This window comes from Rhinatrema bivittatum, chromosome 1 (genome assembly GCF_901001135.1).
Source record: "Rhinatrema bivittatum chromosome 1, aRhiBiv1.1, whole genome shotgun sequence".
Classification (NCBI taxonomy): Eukaryota; Metazoa; Chordata; class Amphibia; order Gymnophiona; family Rhinatrematidae; genus Rhinatrema; species Rhinatrema bivittatum.
In genome coordinates, this window is record NC_042615.1 from 224,666,177 (window position 1) to 224,685,477 (window position 19,301).

A 19,301-nucleotide genomic window follows, 5' to 3' on the forward strand; every position below is an offset into this window, starting at 1 on the left:
TGTCAAAATTTGAGGGTAGATGCCTGCCCTGTCATGGGGTAAAAAAGCCTTTGCCTGTGTCGCATCTAACATGGCTCCTATGAAATCCAGCTATGACGACGGAGACAGGACTTTGGGTAATTGATCAGAAACCCAAGGGACTCCAGAACCTGAATGGTCCGGTGAAGTGACTGCAAAGCTCCTGCCTGGGTGCTGCTCTTCACCAGCCAGTCGTCCAGGTATGGAAAGACCTGGATCCCCCACTGGCATAAATAGGCTTCCGACCACAGTCACACACTTTGCTAAGACATGAGGCGCAGAAGCCAGGCTGAACGGGAGAATGCGGTACTGAAAATGGCGATGACCCACCACAAAACAAAGATATTTCCTATGATCTGGGAAGATTCTGATGTGGGCATAGGTCGAGGGAGCAAAGCCAGTCCACTCTTTGCAGGAGAGGAATCAGAGTATCCAGGGATACCCATCTTGAACTTTTCTCTTTTTAGAAATCTGTTCAAGGCTCGTAGTCTGAGGATGGGACAGAGGCCTCCTGTTCTCTTTGGAATCAAGAAATAACGGGAGTAAACCCCCCGACCCTGCTGGTCCTGAGGAATGGGCTCCACAGTCCTGGCCATTAAAAGGGCTGAGAGCTCCGCTAGGAGCAACTCTGGATGAGAGATGGGATCCCAAAGTGGACATGGGGGTGAATATGGCGAGACATCCACCAGCTTTAGCCTGTACCCATGACGGATGATAGCCAGGATCTATCGGTCTGAAGTCACGGATGGCCATCGATCTGCAAAAAAAATGGAGGCAGCCCCTGACCAGTGGGCCCTCTGGTCTTGGCTGAAACCCCTGGCTTGTGCTCCCTCACTGCTAGTCAAAAACCTGTAGCAGGGCTAGCCTGGGGTGGTGGCTGAGGCTTGGGGCTCCGCTGCAGCTGGGACTTGCCCCTAGAACTGACCCTACTGTAGGCAGGAGCCAGGGGCAGAAGGATAGTACTTTCTCAGCTTGTAGAAAGGCCTCATTGGCCCCGGTCTCGAAGACCTCTTGGAAGAGGATGGGGAGACAGAGACTCCAGCCGACAGATACTAGAGGGTCTCGTGGTGATCTTTCATCTGTGCGACCACATCCTTCACCTTGTCACCGAAAAAGTTATCCCCAGTGCAAGGGAAATCAGTCAGTCTTTATTAAACCTCAGGACAAAGATCCAAGATACGTAGCCAAGCAAGAAGCTTCACAGAAATACCGACAACTGCAACCCAGCCTGCCGTTTCAAAGACTTCATAGGTAGCCCGCAATTCATGCTTCCTGCACTCAAGGCCCTTCTGAAAAATAGACATAAAGGCTCTTGGGGCTGTTGAGCTAGGCCAGCTGCAACTTTCTGGACCTGCTTCCAGAGATTACGGGCATATTGGGTCATGTACAAAAGGTAGGAGGCGATACAGACTACCAACATGGAGCCCTGAAACACCTTCCTACCCGTAGCAACCCACGCCCTATGCTCTTTGCCAGGGGGAGCAGAGGCATGAGTTTTCTACCTCTTTGCCTTCTGTAGTGCAGACTCCACCACCACCGACTTGGTGGGGAAGCTGATGCTTCTCAAAACCTGCAGTCTGCTCACCAGATACACCCCATCAGCCTTCTGGTTCACCAATGCAACACAGAGGAGGTGCTCCCATAATCTAAGAAACAGATCACGAAAGATCTCATGAACGGGGACTGCCATTACCTCCTTCGGGGCGTCCACGAATTGGAGGATCTCCAGCATTTTATGGTGGACATCCTCTTCCATCATAAGTTGGAAGGGTATGGCCTCCGCTATAGCGTGGACAAACCCCACAAAGGTTAGGTCCTCCAGCGGAGATAAACACCATTCCTCCAAGGGAGACTGATCCAAAGGAAGACCATTGGACTCCACCAACAAGCCATTGGAGGTATAGTCTCCCCAAGGGGAATAAGGGCCATCAGGCTCATAAAGACCACCCGGGGAGGAAGGCCGAGGAGCACTAGGTGCATCCCGGGGCTGAAGCACCAAGGGACCCATGGGCAACGGGGGGGGGGGGGCCCCTGAGGGTCTGAGTTCCAGCCCAAGCAGTGCGTGCTGGAGCACACAGGGTCCCAATGGCACAGAGGGCACAGATGGCCCTCATCCCCGGAGTCCACAACAGGGATTGGCTCAGAAACCCTACGCTTCGGTGCCCGATAGGTCACAGAGGGATCACGGGGCGCCAGCAACAACTGGGTCGGGAGGACACTGAGGGGGGCATCGATCCGCTCCAATAACTGTTCCAACCTGGGCACCACCAGTGCCAGCATCGGTGCAGGCACCAGCGAAGGTCCTTGCAGCGGCGCGGGCACCGGCATCTGTGAGGGCACCGGAACCAAGGGAGGCACTGGCATGTTCCACTGCCAGGTGCACCCGACAATCAAACTCCGTCACAAAAGCTTCCGATGAAAGAGCAGGCTGAGAGGGGGTGAGGCGAAGCCAGCTCTTCAGGACGCCGAGGAGGGTCTGCACCCTACACTGGAATCGGTGTGGACGGCCTTGGACCATAGGACCATGAGGGAGGACGAGGCCTCCTCTCGCTGTGGCAAGGCGGCAAGTGCCATGGCCAACAAGAGCCCCGCACCGCATGAGGACGGAGACCGATGGCTGTGTTTCCGAGATCTCCCATGGCGCTCAGTCTTTCCTCGGTCCAGGACTTAGAAGAAATCAACATGGGCCGATCTCCGATGTCCTCCTCACCTGAAGACCTCAGAGGAGGAGACATCAAAGGGACGAGCAGTTCCCACTGATTCTTGGGCTTTGATGGCATCAATGCTGGAGTGGGATAATCAGACTTCCCTGATCCAAAAACCTTATCCATCTTGTCCAGCCAGGCACGGCGGCCCTTAGGGGTCATCTGAGCACACAGCTCGTAGCCCCGAGCATCGTGCGATGCCCCCCGGCACAGGATGCACACTTCATGTAGATGCATTAAGGACATAGTCCGGGGGCACCAATAGAAGCCCAAGACCGCAAGGACACAGACTGGCGGACACCGAAGGAAAGGAAAAGAGAGAAATACTCACCGACCAATGAAAAAACCAACGGGGAACTGGAAAGAGACCCAGTGCAGGAAGAAAAAGTGAACACACACTTTGTGGAATGTTTCCCACAAAAAAGAACTTGAGCTCCATCACTGCTGCCCATTCTGAATACCATAATATATTAACTATTTCAATATGCATGAGCCTACTTATTCTTTTATAGATATGTTGAATCACTTTCTTTATGTCATCAACACTTGTAATTGGGTGCTGCAAAGTACCACAAATGCCCACACTTCAATCATAACAGTCCTTAACTTAACAACTTAACTCAAAATTACTTACCAGGCTAAAATCTGTAAGGCTCAAAAGGGAACTAAGGATAAACGAAGCATTTCTAGGTTTACTTTACCATACAAAAATACTTCCATATTTATAAGGAAATAAAAATGTTCCTGAAACCCTTACCTACTCCTGGTGTACATTAAAAAAAAATTTGACTTTAAAGCATCTCAAGTACTTTGCACATTTTGGAACACACAGCAGGCAGGTTTTCTACCTCAGCACAAAAATGGATTTTCAAGTGGCTGAATGTATGCTCAATAACTTCTTTGGTGAACAACAGGCAATTACTGTCGTGCTTTTCAGAATTAAGAGATGTGTAGAAATGGAGTTGTCAGAGAAAGATTGGACACTCGCTATTCATGTACAAAACTCACAATATTCAGAACTGGCTTCACACTACATCTAACTTTTTTTGCACACCTATCCGTGCGAGAGTTATGCGCGTGGATGCTCTTAGTTGTGCATGTCGGGAGCGCAGAAGTTATGCGCAGTACGTACGCACAAGTTATGCGTGCAGGCGGCGGATTTTGTGCATGTGGCACAGTTATGCGTGCAGTTCTGCATGAGCCGCTGTGCGCACAACCCAGATATGCGCGCAGTTAAGCATGTATCCCTACGGACGCACTCATGTTAGGCACCTCGGGCTTCTGGCCTGCTCCGCGTGTACCGACGGCGAGGGGAGAAGATGGCGTCGACGACCCCGCAACAAGATGGCGGCCCCCCGGAGGGTCTCCACGTGTGTGGACCCTCGACCTGATCGGGGCCTAGCCAGAGGAAGGCTGCTCAACCCGATTTAAACCTCGGAGGAAAGTAGACACAGCTGTTCGAGCCTTGGAGACCGGAGTCTTAGAAGAAAAGGTTTCTACCCTACCTGGTCTCAGCGCTTACCGGTCGCATGCCGGGCGGTCTCCAGCTGCGGGGGGAGAGGGAAATACCTTCACCACCATGCTCAAATCTGCACCCACTTTCAGCCACCCTGGGGGCAACGTCCATACCAGGAATCGGCCGGCGGACTAAGGCTCACCTCTAAGGGATATCGAATCAACCTCAGGAAAGTCTCGACTGGGGGAGGGTTCACTGAAGGAGAAGCAGGGCTCTCTTCTTAAAGGTAAATTTTCTTCTTTCTTGTAAATGTTACACTATTCTTTTGGATAGTGTCCGCATCTGCTATGGGAGACGGAGAAATACGGAAAGAGCTAAGCATGCTGCACGGGTATATGTAGGCTGACTTCAGCTTTGAAATCTAACTCCGTCTCCCATCTGCTATCAGGAGAGCACAACACCTATTGGTCCTGAGTCCATCTGGCTACATGCTAGGAAATGTACTGTTGTTCAATTTTAACTAATTTGAGGTTATGATCTCCCCCTCAAATTGAGTGGGGAACATGGCACAATGCTGTCAAGTCTTCCCATTGGTGGCCGGCTGCTACCCAATGGTCTACCAGGAGAGCTCCTTCCTTTCGTCTCTTGATGCAGATTACATGTTCTTGCAATCTTATTTTGAACTTCCGTAGGGTTTTTCCCATGTAGACCAAATTGCTTGGGCACTTTAGTACATATATGACACACACTGTTGTGCATGATAGATGTTGGCGAAATTCGAATCTGCGTCTGTCTGAAATTTCTATACTTGGACCTTGAGCTACTAGTTGGCATACACTGCAACATCCACATCTAAAGGGTCCTGGTTCACCTGTGTACTCTATAGATGTTCGTGGGGCTTGAAAATATGATTGTACCACTATGTCTCTTAGGTTTCTTGCTCTTTTGAACGCAAAAATAGGGAACTCTCAGAAAACTGGATGTATCTGTAGTAGAGGCCAATACTTGATGATGCTCCGTTTAAGGTTCTGTGATTGAGATGTAAATGGTAAAATGCAAATCATCTTCTGATGCTCTTGTGATCTCTGTGGCTGTAATAACCATTCTCTATTGGCCCATCGGGCTCGCTTATATGCTCTCCTAAGTATTTTTGATGGATATCCTCTCTGTTTGAAACGAGTGGTCATCTGTTGTGCTTGTGTTTGGAACTCCTCTATTGTCGAGCACAATGTCATATTCGTAGGAATTGACCTGATGGAAGATTATCACGCAGATGGCGTGGATGAAAAGAGGAGTAGTATAGGAGCATATTGCGATCTGTGGGCTTTCGGAATATTGAAAATTGACATTTACCTTGATTTAGACTTATTTGTATGTCTAAATAGGATATCTGTGTGCAACTGTACTGAAAAGTAAACTGTAAATGTGTATTGTGTGTGTTAAGCCATTCCATGAATTGCTGAAGCATTATTTCTGTTCCATGCCAGATTACTATAATGTCATCTATGTATCGTTTCCACAGATGTTGGAATGGATTATTAGTCAGCCATTGTTTCTCAAACTCGGCTACATATAGGTTTGCTAAATCTGGAGCCATCGTGGCCCCTATTGCGGTGCCTTTTATCTGTTGATAATACTGGCCTTGAAACATGAAATAGTTTTTTTGTAAGGCAATAGTGGCTAATTGTACTATGAAAGATGTAGTTGTCCTGTTTTGATGTCATGTAGTCTCTAGTACTTGTTCAATAACATGTAACACCTCTTGCTGACTGATGTTGGTATATAGAAATACTATTATATCTATGGTAACTAACCAGACTTCTGTTTCTGGTTGTTCATAGTTGTGTAGAATGGTCATTAAGTGCGCTGAGTCACTTATGTAGGAGGGCATGTGTGTAACATGTTCTCTTAAGAAAATATCTACGAACTGGGACACTATCGGTCTACCTGGAGGGGTTTTCCAAGGATTTGTGCACTTTTGGAACTAGATATAACACTGGGCATATCGGATGGGTTACTTCTAGAAAGAGTTTTTCTTTGTCAGCCATCCTGCTTGCAAAGCTCCTTCTAACAGGGAACCGATCTGATCTTTTATCGTAGCCATGGGGTCTTCTGACAATCGGGCTGATACAGTAAAAATCGCGGGAGAGCGTCCCTAGGAGTGGTGGCAAGCTAGCGCGGTTTGACAGCCGATGCTCAATTTTGCCAGCATCGGTTCTCGAGCCCGCTGACAGCCACGAGTTCAGAAACCGGACATCGGCAAAATTGAGCTTCCGGTTTTCAACCCGTGAGCCGATTTCAAATTTTTTTTTTTTTTTAACTTTCCGGACCTCCGAAAAGTCGGAGGGTGCACAGAAAAGCAGTTTTTACTGCTTTTCTGTGCACTTCCCCGGCGCCAGCAGAAATTAACACCTACCTTTGGGTAGGCGCTAATTTCTTAACGTAAAATGTGCGGCTTGGCTGCACATGCATTTGCATGTTGCGGGCGCTATTAGGTTCGGGGGGGGGGGGGGGTTGGACGCGCTATTACCCCTTACTAAATAAGGGATAAAGCTAGCGCGTCCAATCACAGGTTAACAGTGCGCTCCATCGGAGCGCACTGTACTGTATCGGCCTGAATGTGAGATAAAAAGTGTTATCACTTAATTGTCTCTCAGCTTCTAGCATGCAGCTTTCTCTATTTTGTATGACAATAGAGCCTCCTATGTTGAACTCTAAATGATGTACAACCAATATGTTGGTACTCTTTCTAATTAACAGTAAAAGTATGTATAATTAGGTCCACAGCTCCATATATTAATGCCTGAGGGAACATAGCAGATATGTATGTATTTAGATGAATAGTTGTTTGTGGGCATGTCTATGGGCCAAGTGGAGGATATTGAGAGCTGCTATAGTGGCTCCCCCTCCTATGAACTCTGAATATCTTTCCAGGCTGTGAAACATCTCTCTTTTCTCTATTTTGCCATGTGTCTCCAAAATAGTAATCTGCTTCTACCACACTGGATACTCGTGATTTTTCTGATATTTGCCCTCCAAAGGCTTACAAGATTTTGGATGAATCAAGCATTTGAAGATAGTACTCCACTTCTGAGTTGCCACAGTCAGACACACAGTGATGCTATATGCACAGCCCCCAGCTTCCTGCAGCAGATCATGAGTAGAGTCAGCAGGAAGAGTGAAAATTCTGCAGCAATATTTCTGAAATTGGCGCAGACCTGTGCTGATTAAGCTTTTTGTGTATTACTATGGTTGCAATCGTATTTTTATGTGACATTTTGTGGCAATTATGTGGTGCATTTGGGAAGATTTGCATATTCAATCATGTACCATTGTATTTTATAAAAATAGCTATTTTCCCAAAATTTGTCTCTCTCAATTTTATTTATCTGGATTTAGCTCATGCCTTATCATTGGCAGCTCAAGGCAAGTTACAATTATGTACGGTAAATATTTCCGTTTCTAGAGGGATTAAATTTTAAGTTTGTAACAGAAGCAATGGAAGATGAAGTGACTTGCCCAAATTCACAAGGAGTATCAGTGAAATTTGAACCCTGGCTCATAGCCTGCTGCTCAGTGCTGGGAAGAGAGAAGATAGTAGGGGAGGGTATCTGGGAGGAAAGAGGTGAAGAAGGGATCTCAGGGGACTGGGGAGAAGAGAGGGTATCCTGGATCAGGAGGAGAAGGGAGGGAGGATCCACTCATACCCTTTCTTCCAACACCAATCCTTTCTCTCGCTTACATTCCCACCTCCCCTTTCTCAAATTCTTTCATTCATACTTTATAGCCCTCCTCCCCACTAACCTCTCTCAAACTAATACTCCCCCCCACTCTGGGCTTAGCAGCAAGAAGATGACAGTGGCAATGTACTCCCCCCCCCCCCCCCCCCCAAACACACACAATTGTTGTCCTCCTAACAAGCCCATATTGTGGGGTGGGCAAGAAATATGAGGGTTGATGGTTCTACTTCAACCCAGCTTCCACAAACTGTGATTCCATAAGGAACAGAGAATGCAATGGCAAGGGTCAGTTTTTGCAGCCCTTGTTCCAGCATCATGGAAGACACTGACCCCTTGTTATAGAAACGGTAGTTCTGAATCATGCATAGCAACAAAGACTCGAAAGCTATTTTACTCTTTAAATGGCTAAGATCTGTAAAATAAAACCTCAATTTAGCAATAACAGAATTATAAACCTAACATGTACCTGTCTACCAGCTCTTTCATCCCCTCTTTATCTGGCACCAGAGACTGGTCCTGATCATCTGCCAACGGGGTTCCAGCCTGACGATATACACAGCGCACCATGTAACGGACTTCTGACCAGTAATTTTGAAGCTGCTGAGATTCTCTTTCAGTTTCCGCTGAAATTTCTCTGTAACAATATCAAGTGTGTTACTAGAAAGCAAGTTTATTTCAAATTTATTTACAGTCCTAGGAATTCAGAATTCTAGTAGCCATACTGGTCCTATAGAAAACAATCTACAGAGAATCCTACAACTTTTAAGACTACTGAAAAACCAAAGTTTGTGTGTTTCCACAAACAAGCACACTAAGTTAGAACAAAAAACTACAAACCCACAAAAAACCCCAGAAAATGAGGGTACAAGCCCCATGGCTCAGGCTGCAGCACAGGAGAATTAAGTTTGAATTTCTTGTTCAGTGGATCTGGCAAGGCTTGTGTGCACCATAGAGGCAATGCATGCAAACCAGGGAGGAAGGGAAATCAACTCCTGCCAGCCAAAGGAGTAGCAATGACAGGAGATTTCTTTCCAGCCATCCCAGCCAGTGAAGGCATGTAGATCACTTGGGCATGCTATCTAGGGTGAGAAGTGTCTAAGAAAAATGGAAAAAAAGGAAAAAAATATTTTTGTGTTTTGTAAAGAAATCTGACCAAAATTACATCATAAAATTATTGAAAAGAGATTTAAAGACCTAATAAGCCAGAAACAGCAATATTATATATTTATTTTCTCAAATGGTCAAATATGCTTGTATGAAAATAAAACATGGTTACTGCCATAAGAGGGTCCCCTTTTAAGTCAAAAGGTAATTTTAAATTTTGATTTATGTAACATGTTAACCAAATATGATTACAAAGTTCCTTATAATTTTACATTACAGTGCACTGCCACCTTTGGGGAATTAAATCTGGTTACCAAGCCTGCACCTGACCTGTCTGAAGGAGCAGTAATCAATCCTATTGTTAGCATGCCCTGTTCAGTTCAGTGAACACAAACCAGGCTAAATTTTCAAAAACATTTAAGACAAGCACAGAGACACAAACACATCAACACTGTGCCCCAAGTCACCTACAAGCTTTTGAAAGGCCCTGTTGTGAATTTTTCCCTATGCACAATCACCATAAAAAGTACAGAACTAAAAGTTTAGAATTACACAACATTAAACAATTTGTATATAGCAAAAATCTTCAACAGTACAAACACGTATTCAAATCATTTGTCTTAACTATAATATCTTCACTTATTTTGGCATATATGTCTGCTTTATTCCTCCTCTAACCTATGAGAGCAATAAAGGGGTGTTCTCTTAGCTTAGCATTAAAGAGGGGGATGGGGGACGGGATAAGACCAGGAGAGGCAACACCACAGAGTTTTGAATTTTCAACACTAAGGGGGTCATTTTCAAAAGGATTTACACAGTAAAAGTGCATTTATGCTCCTAAAACTCAGTTTTAAGCGAGTAAATGGGCTTTTGAAATTTGCTACGATATATGCTATTTTTATGCGCATAAATCCTTTTGCAAATTACCTCCATGCATGTTATTTTAGCTGGCAAAAGCTCCATGAAAATGTTGGTGCAAATCTCTGCAGGTACTTTTTCCCAGGATGATTTCCAAAGGCAAAGTACAAGCATACTTTCCCCTTTGAAAACCGGTGCAAAGCTCGTGGGAAAATATTCCATGGACTTAGCACCAGCATACACACACTTGAAAACTGCTCCAAAATGAAGTTAGCAAAACACACTTTACAGCTACGGTAACTTAAAAAAAAAAAAAAAAAAAGAGAACCTGGTGAACTGCTTGACCTTTTGTTTTGCAGAAGGCAATTTGCCCAAAGCGATTTGCATAAGTGTATCCAGGTTTAGTAGGAAAAGCAAGCACCAGAGTCTGTGTTCACTGCTCTAGCAACAAAAAAGAAAAGGCAGGCTCAGAAGTCTGTTGTGTTGATAAAAGGGTCAGAAATTATTTCAGATTGCCCTTATACTCTGTCCTTACTGGGGCCCCAGGTAGATTATATCAGCCTTAGGAATGAAACTCCATAGACTTCAATGGAGGCTCATTCAATTATGTACTTGGGCCAGCACCATCTGCTTTATCACATTCCTGTTAGACTCTGAACAAGCCTGCCTAGTAAAGTGCAGGAAAAAATAATCTCTTAGCTTTGAATTTTATTTTTTAAGGTATGTCCTGGAGTCTACTTCCCTTTGAAAAAAAAAAAAAAAAAAGGTATCCACTTGCTGAGGCAGCTGCAGTCCAAAGCTTCTTAGAGTAAATGAGATCCACATGACAATTTTTTTTTTGTTATATATTTACAACCAGAAGCACAAAAGAAAATAAAAATCACATATAAGGCCTCAGAGACTCCAATATTCTAAGCCTTATTTCATGCACTTAAAATGTGATGTTTTAATTGACTTTATATGCTTTGTGAAGCTTTAATCAATCATTTTCTGATAAAGATCACAGTGATCCAGATAACTTCACAATGAGCAAAATAGGTCATTTTAAAACTCATCTGAACCAAAAACAACTTATGCTGACAGCAGAAAATGAGCAGAAATAAAATGTGATAATCACTGGAGAAATTACTTACCTGATAATTTCATTTTCCTTAGTGTAGACAGATGGACACAGGGCCAGTGGGTTATGCTCCCCTGCCAGCAGATGGAGACGGAGCAAGCTGAGGTCACAGTATATATATACTCCTGGCACTGACCCCAGCCTGCCATTATTCTCTTCAAAAAGTAACTGAGGACAGACTAGCAAAAAATGTGATTAAAAATAGTCAACCATAACTGTACGCAACCAACAATAAACACTGAACTCGAGCAAAAACATAAGTACCCCAATCTAGGGACTGAGGAATACTTACCAGTAATCCCATGGGATCTGCATCCCCACAGGAGGACCATGAGCAATCAAGCGGCAGCCGAGGGTGGGAAGTTGAGTCCATCTGTCTACATTAAGGAAAACAAAATTATCAGGTAAGTAATTTCTCCATTTCCTAGCGTGTAGACAGATGGAATCAGGACCAGTGGGATGTACCCAAGCTACTCCCAAACAGGGCAGGAAGCTGCCCACGGTCTAGTCAACACCGCACATGCAAAGGCTGCATCCTCCCAGGCCTGTATATCCAGATGATAAAACCTGGAAAAAGTACGTAAGGAGGACCACGTCGCAGCATGGCAGATCTTGATGAGATCAACAAATAAACCTCCGCCCATGACGCTTCCTGAGCACTAGTGGAATGAGCCTTAACATGAGCAGGCAATGGCTTCTCAGCATCCACATTTGTGGCAGTGACCACCTCCTTAACCCAGCGAGCTATGGTCGCCCATGAAGCAGTTTCACCCTGCTTCCTTCCACTATGAAGGACAAACAGGCTTTCGAAACGGTTCAGAAACCTCCAGATACTGCACAATTCTCTTGACATCCAAGGCATGCAAAAGGCAAAACTCCTCACACCCCATCTTTATCCAGTGATAGCAAAGAAATGGACTGATTCAGATGAAACTCTGAGACCACCTTAGGCAAGAAGGACAGAACGATACGCAGCTGCATCGCCCCTGGAGTCACCTGAAGGAACAGCTCCCGGCAAGACAATGTCTGCAACTCCGAAATGCGACATGCAGAACCTATAGCCACCAGGAACACTGTCTTCAGGATCAACAACCGTAAGGAAAGGTTGTGCAGCGGTCAGAACGCTAAAAAATCTAGCACCAAGTTAAGACTCTACAATGGAACTGGCAACCACAATGGAGGCCGAAGTTGCTTTACCCCTTTCAGGATGGGATGACGAGGAAACACCATTCACTGAGCCTCGAAATCATGCAAGAGCTGCTACCTGAACCTTCAAGGAATTAAGGGCCAATCCTTTATTCAAGCTCTCCTGTAAAAAATAAATAAAAGAAGCGGGATCTTAACCGAATGAGGAAGAACACCATGCTTCTTGCACCAAGCCTCAGTTTCCAAACCCGCACATATGTCAGAGAAGTGGAGAACTTCCAAGCGCAGAGTAAGGTGGCAATCACCGCAGAAAAATAAGCACTTTTCAACAGTTGAACCAACTCAAGGGCCAAACTGTAAGGCAGAATCGAGCCAGATCCTCATGAAGAACCAGCCCCTGCTGCAACAGATCCATGAGTGGCAGAAGACAAAGAGGGGTTTCTGTTAGAAGCCTCCGCAGATCCGCATACCACAAACACATGTGCCAATCTGGAGGCACCAGATTTACTAGCCCCCTGCGGACTTCGATCCTGCAAATGATCCTGCCCACAAGGGCCACGGAGAAAAGGCATAAAGCAGCTCATCTTCCAGCCAGGACTGAATTGACAGCATCGATGCCCAGGGACCATGGCTCTCTCCTGCGACTCAAGAAGCGAGGCATCTTTGCATTGCAAGAAGTCGCTAGTCAGTTGAGGGATGGGAGGCCCCAGCGATCCACTATCAGGTGAAACGCCTCAGCGGACAACCGCTACTTTCTGGAATCCAGACTCTCCCTGCTGAGAAAGTTCGCTTGTACGCTGTCTTTTCCTGCCATGTGGGAGACCAAAATCATCTGTAGATGAACTTCCGCCCATTCCATAAGCCAGCAAGTGTCTATTTCCTGTGACACTTGCTGGCTCTTGGTGCCTCCCTGGCAACTGATGTAGGCCACCGTTGTCACACTGTCCAACATCACGTGGATCACTTGACCCTGTAGTCTGTGGTTGAATTGTAAGCTCGCCAACCTGACCGCCCAGACTTCCAGAGGGCCTCTTCGGCCATTCAACTGCCCTCTGCCGCCAATTCCTGACAGTGAGCTCCCCAACCCAGGAAACTCACATCTGTCATGAGAACCAACCAGGTCAGGGCGGCCAAGGACACACTCTCTCTCAGATGAGCCTCCTGCAACCACCACTGGAGGCAAGAACAGATATCCATCGGCAAATGAAGGTGAACCGAATAGTCCTGAGACTGCGAGTTCCAACTAGACAGCAGTGAGCGCTGAAGAGGACGCATATACACGCCCTTGCCCACAGCACCATTTCCAGGGTTATTGCCATCAAACCAAGTACCTGAAGATAGCTCCACACCATCGGGTGCAGCGCGTTCATCAACTGATGCACTAGAGACATCAATTTCTGGATCCGTGCGTCCGGCATTAAAAACCTTGCCCAGTCTTGTGTCGAGCCGAACACCCAGATTCTCCAACAAATGAGAAGGCTGGTGACTGCTCTTGGCCAGATTTACCACCCAACCGAGCTCTTGCAGCAAGGAGATCACTTTGTTGGTCACCAAGCCACTCTCTTCCAATGACTTGGCTCAAATCAGCCAGTTGTCCAGGTATGGGTGCACCAGGATTCCATCTTTTTGCAATGCTGCTGCCACAACTACCATAACCTTGGAAAATGTTCTGGGAGTGGTGGCCAGATCAAAGGGCAGTGCCCAAATCTGATAATGGCGACCTAGCACCACAAAGCGCAGAAAACATTGGTGCTCCAGCTGGATGGGAATATGAAGGTAGGCCTCAGACAGATCCAGGGAGGTCAGAAACTCTCCCGACTGCACTGCCATTATCACAGAGCACAAGGTTTCCATCCGAAAATGAGTCACCCACAGATGACTGTTGACACCCTTGAGGATCAAGGATTGGGGAAAAGGAACCTTCCCTTCTTGGACACCACAAAATAAATGGAATAACACCCCATATTTTCTTGAGAAGCAGGAACAGGAACCACAGCCCTCAGATGGAGGAGCCGCAGAAGCGTAGACTGCACTGCCTGCTTCTTTTGCGGGGGAGTGGCAAGGAGACACCATGAACATGTCCCGAGGAGTGCTGCGAAAGCCCAGCGCATATCTGTCCCTTATTTCAGGACCCACTGATCCAATGAGATCTCAACCCACCTCTGTTAAAAGAGAAATAGGCAGCCCCCCTATCTCCTCATCCCGAAGGTGGGTCAGCAAACATTCACTGAAAAGTATAGGATGGGCCTGAACTCTAGCCTGCTCCTCTTGGACTGCCAGGAGCAAAAGGACTGACAGCTACCAAAAGGCCGAGACCTCTGAAATGAGGGGTTCCTGTAGGGACGAAAATGCTGGGAACCCCTGATACGACCCCTCAGAGAAAAGGGGTGTTGCACCTGCTTCTTCTTATCCTCCAGCAATCGGGAACAGGAGACTCACCCCACTTACTGGCCAGCTTTTCCAACTCACTCCCAAACAAGAACGAGCCTTTAAATGGCATTTTCTTAAGATTAGCTTTGGATATGGCGTCAGCTGACCAATTTCACAACCACAGCTGATGTCTGGCCGTCACCACCAAAGCCACTCTGGCCGAAGTACGGACCAAATCACAGCTTGCATCTGCTAAAAAAGCAGCAGGTTCCATAACTGCTCTGGTACTAACCCCTGAATCATCCACCTCCCTGAGAGAGAAACAGACAAGAATGGGCCACAAGAGTGCAACAGGAAGCAATCTGTAAGTTCATTGCCACTGCATCAAAAGGCCTACTTAAGGACAGACTCAATCCATCTATCTTGCACATCCTTCAAGGCTACTCCTCCTTCCACAGGAATAGTCATTCGCTTAGAGATGGTGCAAACCAGCGCATCCACCTTGGAAAAACACAAACATTTTCTCACAACTAGATCTAGAGGGTAAAAACCCTCCAATAACCGGCCCCCTTTATAACTTGCTTCCAGGGCATCCCCCATTCAAGATCAATCAGCTCCTGAACAGCTTCCATAACAGGAAAAAAAAGCAAGAGGCTTTGCGCAAAGAAACCAAAATGGGATGATTCTTCTGCTCTGACATGGGATCCACCCCAGGCACCCCCAGCATCATCGAGGTCTGGGAAATCAGGGCTGGCAGATCATCTTTATGGAAAAAAAAAACAAAAAACATAACATGGTCCAATATGGCTCCAAACCAGGAGGAATTTCCCCATCTTCCAAGGAACCAGGATCTGCCTCATCGTCTGTGCCAACCGGGTCCGTGTCAGGGAAACCTGTGGCAAAACAAGACATGCCTCAGCAGTTAACCATAGGAGTGGAAGCGAGAGGGGCCACTGGCTGAGGATCTGACTTGACAGAGGGAGAAGCCAAGGCCTGAGCCTGAATGAAGACCTGTAAATCCTGAAAAAACTCCACCCAAGGAAACGCAGCTGAATCCAGGCCAAGCCCAGAAGGCACTGGAGGGGGCCCAACAGCCATGCCATCTCCTGCAGAGGAGCCAGTCAAGGAAGCAGCCAGATCAGGTGCACCTCCAGTCAAAACCGGAACCAGACCATCATCAGAATGGGAGGATCCAGGCTTAGCAAAATCCAAGGAAGACAACTCTCCCTGAGCATCGACTGTGGGGGGGGGATTAGACATCACCTCCATGCTCAGCCTAAGCACCCGCACAAGCAGCACAGTCCACGCCAGGAAATGGCTACTGGACCAAGGCACACCTCTGAGGGTCCACGGAAATCACATCAGGAAATCTCAACTGGGGGAGGGACCTTTAGGTATCATCACAGGAAGAGTGGGGGCTTTTCCTTATCCTCAATTTAGAAATCTCCTTTCAAAACAAGGCAATCCCCATAGGGAAATGCATGTCCACCATCTGCTGGAGACAGAGAATACTGGCAGGCTGGGGTCACTGCAGGAGTAAATATTCTGTGACGTCAGCTTGCTCTGCCTCCATCAGCTGGCAGGGAAGCATAACCCACTGGTCCTGAGTCCATCTGTCTACACTCTAGGAAAACTGTAGTTTCTCCAGATTCCCAAAATCAGTTTTCATGTTTTCTTTCAGCAGTTCTAATTTTCATGAGGTACATGAAAGCAAACCTCTCACCTGCGCTCATTACAGGCTTCGCAGTTACATGCTATGTCTGAGGATGTGGAATTACTGAGGTCTGTAGGTGGAGGGACTGGCTGTGCTCCAACAGTTATTCTACTACCTCCTACTGTCTCTTGCTGTGATCCGCTGTTTCCAAGAGGCACGTGCAAAAGGAAATCTTGGTTCTGTTTCCAACAGAAAGAACAAAAGGCAGAAATATTGGCATAAAGATTTTTAAAACTGTTTTACATAAGGCAGCTATCACACTCAAATGTGAAGACAGGCATCAAAGAAGATTTTTAAACCTACCATAGCACTCTCAGAACTATTAAATTAGAATTGTCTTTACTGTTTAATGAACTTTCATGTTCAAACTCAACTGGAATACCCAAACATATTATAGCATAAATGGGACATTTTCCTACTTGGAGTTACATAAATTCTTATACAACAAAAGCCAGTCTGGGGATATGCTATCATGTATGGCACAGTGCCATATGCAATGCATGTATCATAATATTCATTTTTTTAGACTGCAATATGTAGAAGAGATACATGTACAGTACTCCAGGGGGCAGGAAATATACATGTATGTCAAATCCATGGAACTAGTGGGATATCAGCATTTCCAAATGATACTGAGAGCCTGAACAAGTCATGCAAAATTTGAAGAGTAATCTTCCTTATCTGGCATTTTGTTGATCGTAGTGGTTTACTTTCTAAGAATGCTTTATGGTGTAGAACAAACATACATAAATTATCTTCTAATAACAGAATACTTAAGAGCAAGATCTGGGTTAACAACTGGTAAACTTAACAAATCTGGCAGGTTATAAGAAAAACAAGACAAATCAAGGCCTTGGCAAAATCTTCTGTTTATCAGCTACTTCCAGAACTGGAGACTATGCTGAGTTCTAGAGAGGATGAACTTCAACGGATAATCAAATAGTACCCTCTACAGATTAGTGCACCATAAAGCAAACAGCAGAAGTTACTTACCTATGGTACATGTTTTTTGAGAACAAGCAGGATGTTAGAGCCCTCACAGGAGACTGTCAGACAGAGACTTAATCATAAGCCTCAACTTCACCGCTTCTAGATCTTTCAGAAGCTCTACTAAGCATGTTCAGGATTGTCCTGCGTCATTGGCAGTTCCTTAATTAAGTTAAATAAAAGAAGATAGCTCTTACAAGAAACTAGGTGGGTTCCATGAGGACTTACATCCTGATGTCCTCAGAGAATACTGCTACAGGTAAGTAACTCGCTTTCTCAGAGGACAAGCAGAATGTTAGACTCCTCATAGGTGGGGGAATCACTAGCTATAGGTTGCCTTTAACAAAACAGGATGTATGTAATAATGTACCCTGCCCTGAACATAGGAAGGGTGGGTAAGAAATGCTTTAAAATAAATAAATGAAGAATGCCAATAAGCCCAACGAAGTTTCTACTGATAATTCATTTTTTAAAAATATTTATTTTTTAGAAGGCAACCTGGGAATAAAAAGAATGGACCTGGGAGAGGGGGAAGATGGAACTGGATTCCAACTTCAAATAAACCTTTCAGGACAGAGTGACCAAAATTACAGTCATGCTGGGAGATGCTATCCAAACAGTAATTAGGCACGAATGTAACATAGTAAAATAGTAAATGAGGACAGATCAAGACCCTATCAAGTTGCTTGGGTGGTAACTGTTACTCCTTGCAGTTCCCCCAGCGCCAATGCCTTATCTTAAGGATAGCAACTGCTGCTCCATGCAGAGTACCCCCATTCAGAAAGGTATGTGTAACCCCACCCTGGTGTGCCTGTCCTGCATAGGTGGGGGCCATAAAAGAGTTTGTAAACTCTTTGGGACAGGGACCCTGGCTAGCTCTTCTTTGTGCCCCTTTTCCCAGGCATAAATCCTTTTAGTTGGGAGGAAAGATTTACTTTGAGGGCCCATGCAGAGGTGACTTCCTCCTTACTCAAATTTCACTGGGAAAGGTGTAATCTCTTCACTGTGTGCTATGTGCCAAAAAACATGCAACGGGTTAGTGCCCAAAATAAAAATGTACTGTTCAGAAGTTAGGTAAATAATGGCCCAAGAAATATGAATCCAGTACCACAGTCTTTCTTTCTTTGGTTACAGTCTTTATCCTCTTACCTGTGCAGGAATCTTTTAAATAGGCAAGGGATCCATCCACTCTCCTGGATTAGGTAAAGTGGTTGTCCCAGTGTGCAGGGTAATCCCTAAGATGATCTGGAAAACCCCTTCCAAAGATGGCCAAAATCCTGTCCATACACAGCATCCACCCCCCTCTCTCCCCCCAGGGTGAAGACTCCGGTTGGATGTCTTCCAAGATGTAAATAGGTTCTTTACTCACAGTTAGTAGATTTTTCCTTTTGACACAATAAGGATCTCTTTTGGGAGAGATCTGAGATGGAACTGCAGCTTCACAGGTCCTTAAGCGGGTAGGAAGAGGGCCAAAACGCTTCCTCCCAGATCTTCATAGAACAATTTCTTCTGTTCCCCAAAAAAGGAAATAACACCGGAGTTACCCCTTGCAGCGGGTCACCACTTCGGAGGGCAGGTCTTCCCTATCCTTTGGCATCCCAAACACAGGGTTTCCCATTCCCTGACTCCAGGAAAGACCCAGGTGTCCAGCAAGGCTCCTACCATCCAAAATATTCTCAGGAAAACCACTCTGCACCTTGGGAGAAGACGTACAGCATTGAAGCCTTTGACCCATCCCGAAATATCCCAGGCAGGATGGAGCCCAGGTCCCCAGGTAAGCCAAAAAAATACAACTGAGGCAAAAATCTACAACTTTTCCCCAGAATTGCAAATTATACTGTCACCCAAGAACGCCAAGTAGAGAGCTCCTATAAAACCTATAAAGCGGGACGTCCACTCCAGCATCCTCATTGCGAGGGCCTGCAATGCATGAATCCTCCCTTAATTATCTCTCACATGGCATAGCCCAGGGTTTAATGATAACCGAAAATGACTCAGTTACATATGGCGTGAACTCCTTGTCAGTTTTGCAAATCTCTTCTACGAAGGCTGATCTTAGATGGGACACCAAATGCTGTCATGG

General features: G+C 45.9%; 1 protein-coding gene across 7 annotated transcripts in view; it reads right to left on the reverse strand.

Annotated features, from left to right (window-relative positions):
• Nucleotides 1-19,301, reverse strand: part of FAM193A (family with sequence similarity 193 member A) — a 391,927-nt gene that overhangs the window by 220,632 nt on the left and 151,994 nt on the right. For all 7 annotated transcript variants that reach the window (XM_029592130.1, XM_029592147.1, XM_029592139.1 and 4 more), the window contains exons 4-5: nt 16,241-16,410; nt 8,386-8,553 (exon numbers count right to left, since the gene is read on the reverse strand). In XM_029592130.1, coding sequence (XP_029447990.1) covers nt 8,386-8,553; nt 16,241-16,410 — 338 coding nt within the window. The remainder of the gene's footprint in view (nt 1-8,385; nt 8,554-16,240; nt 16,411-19,301) is intronic.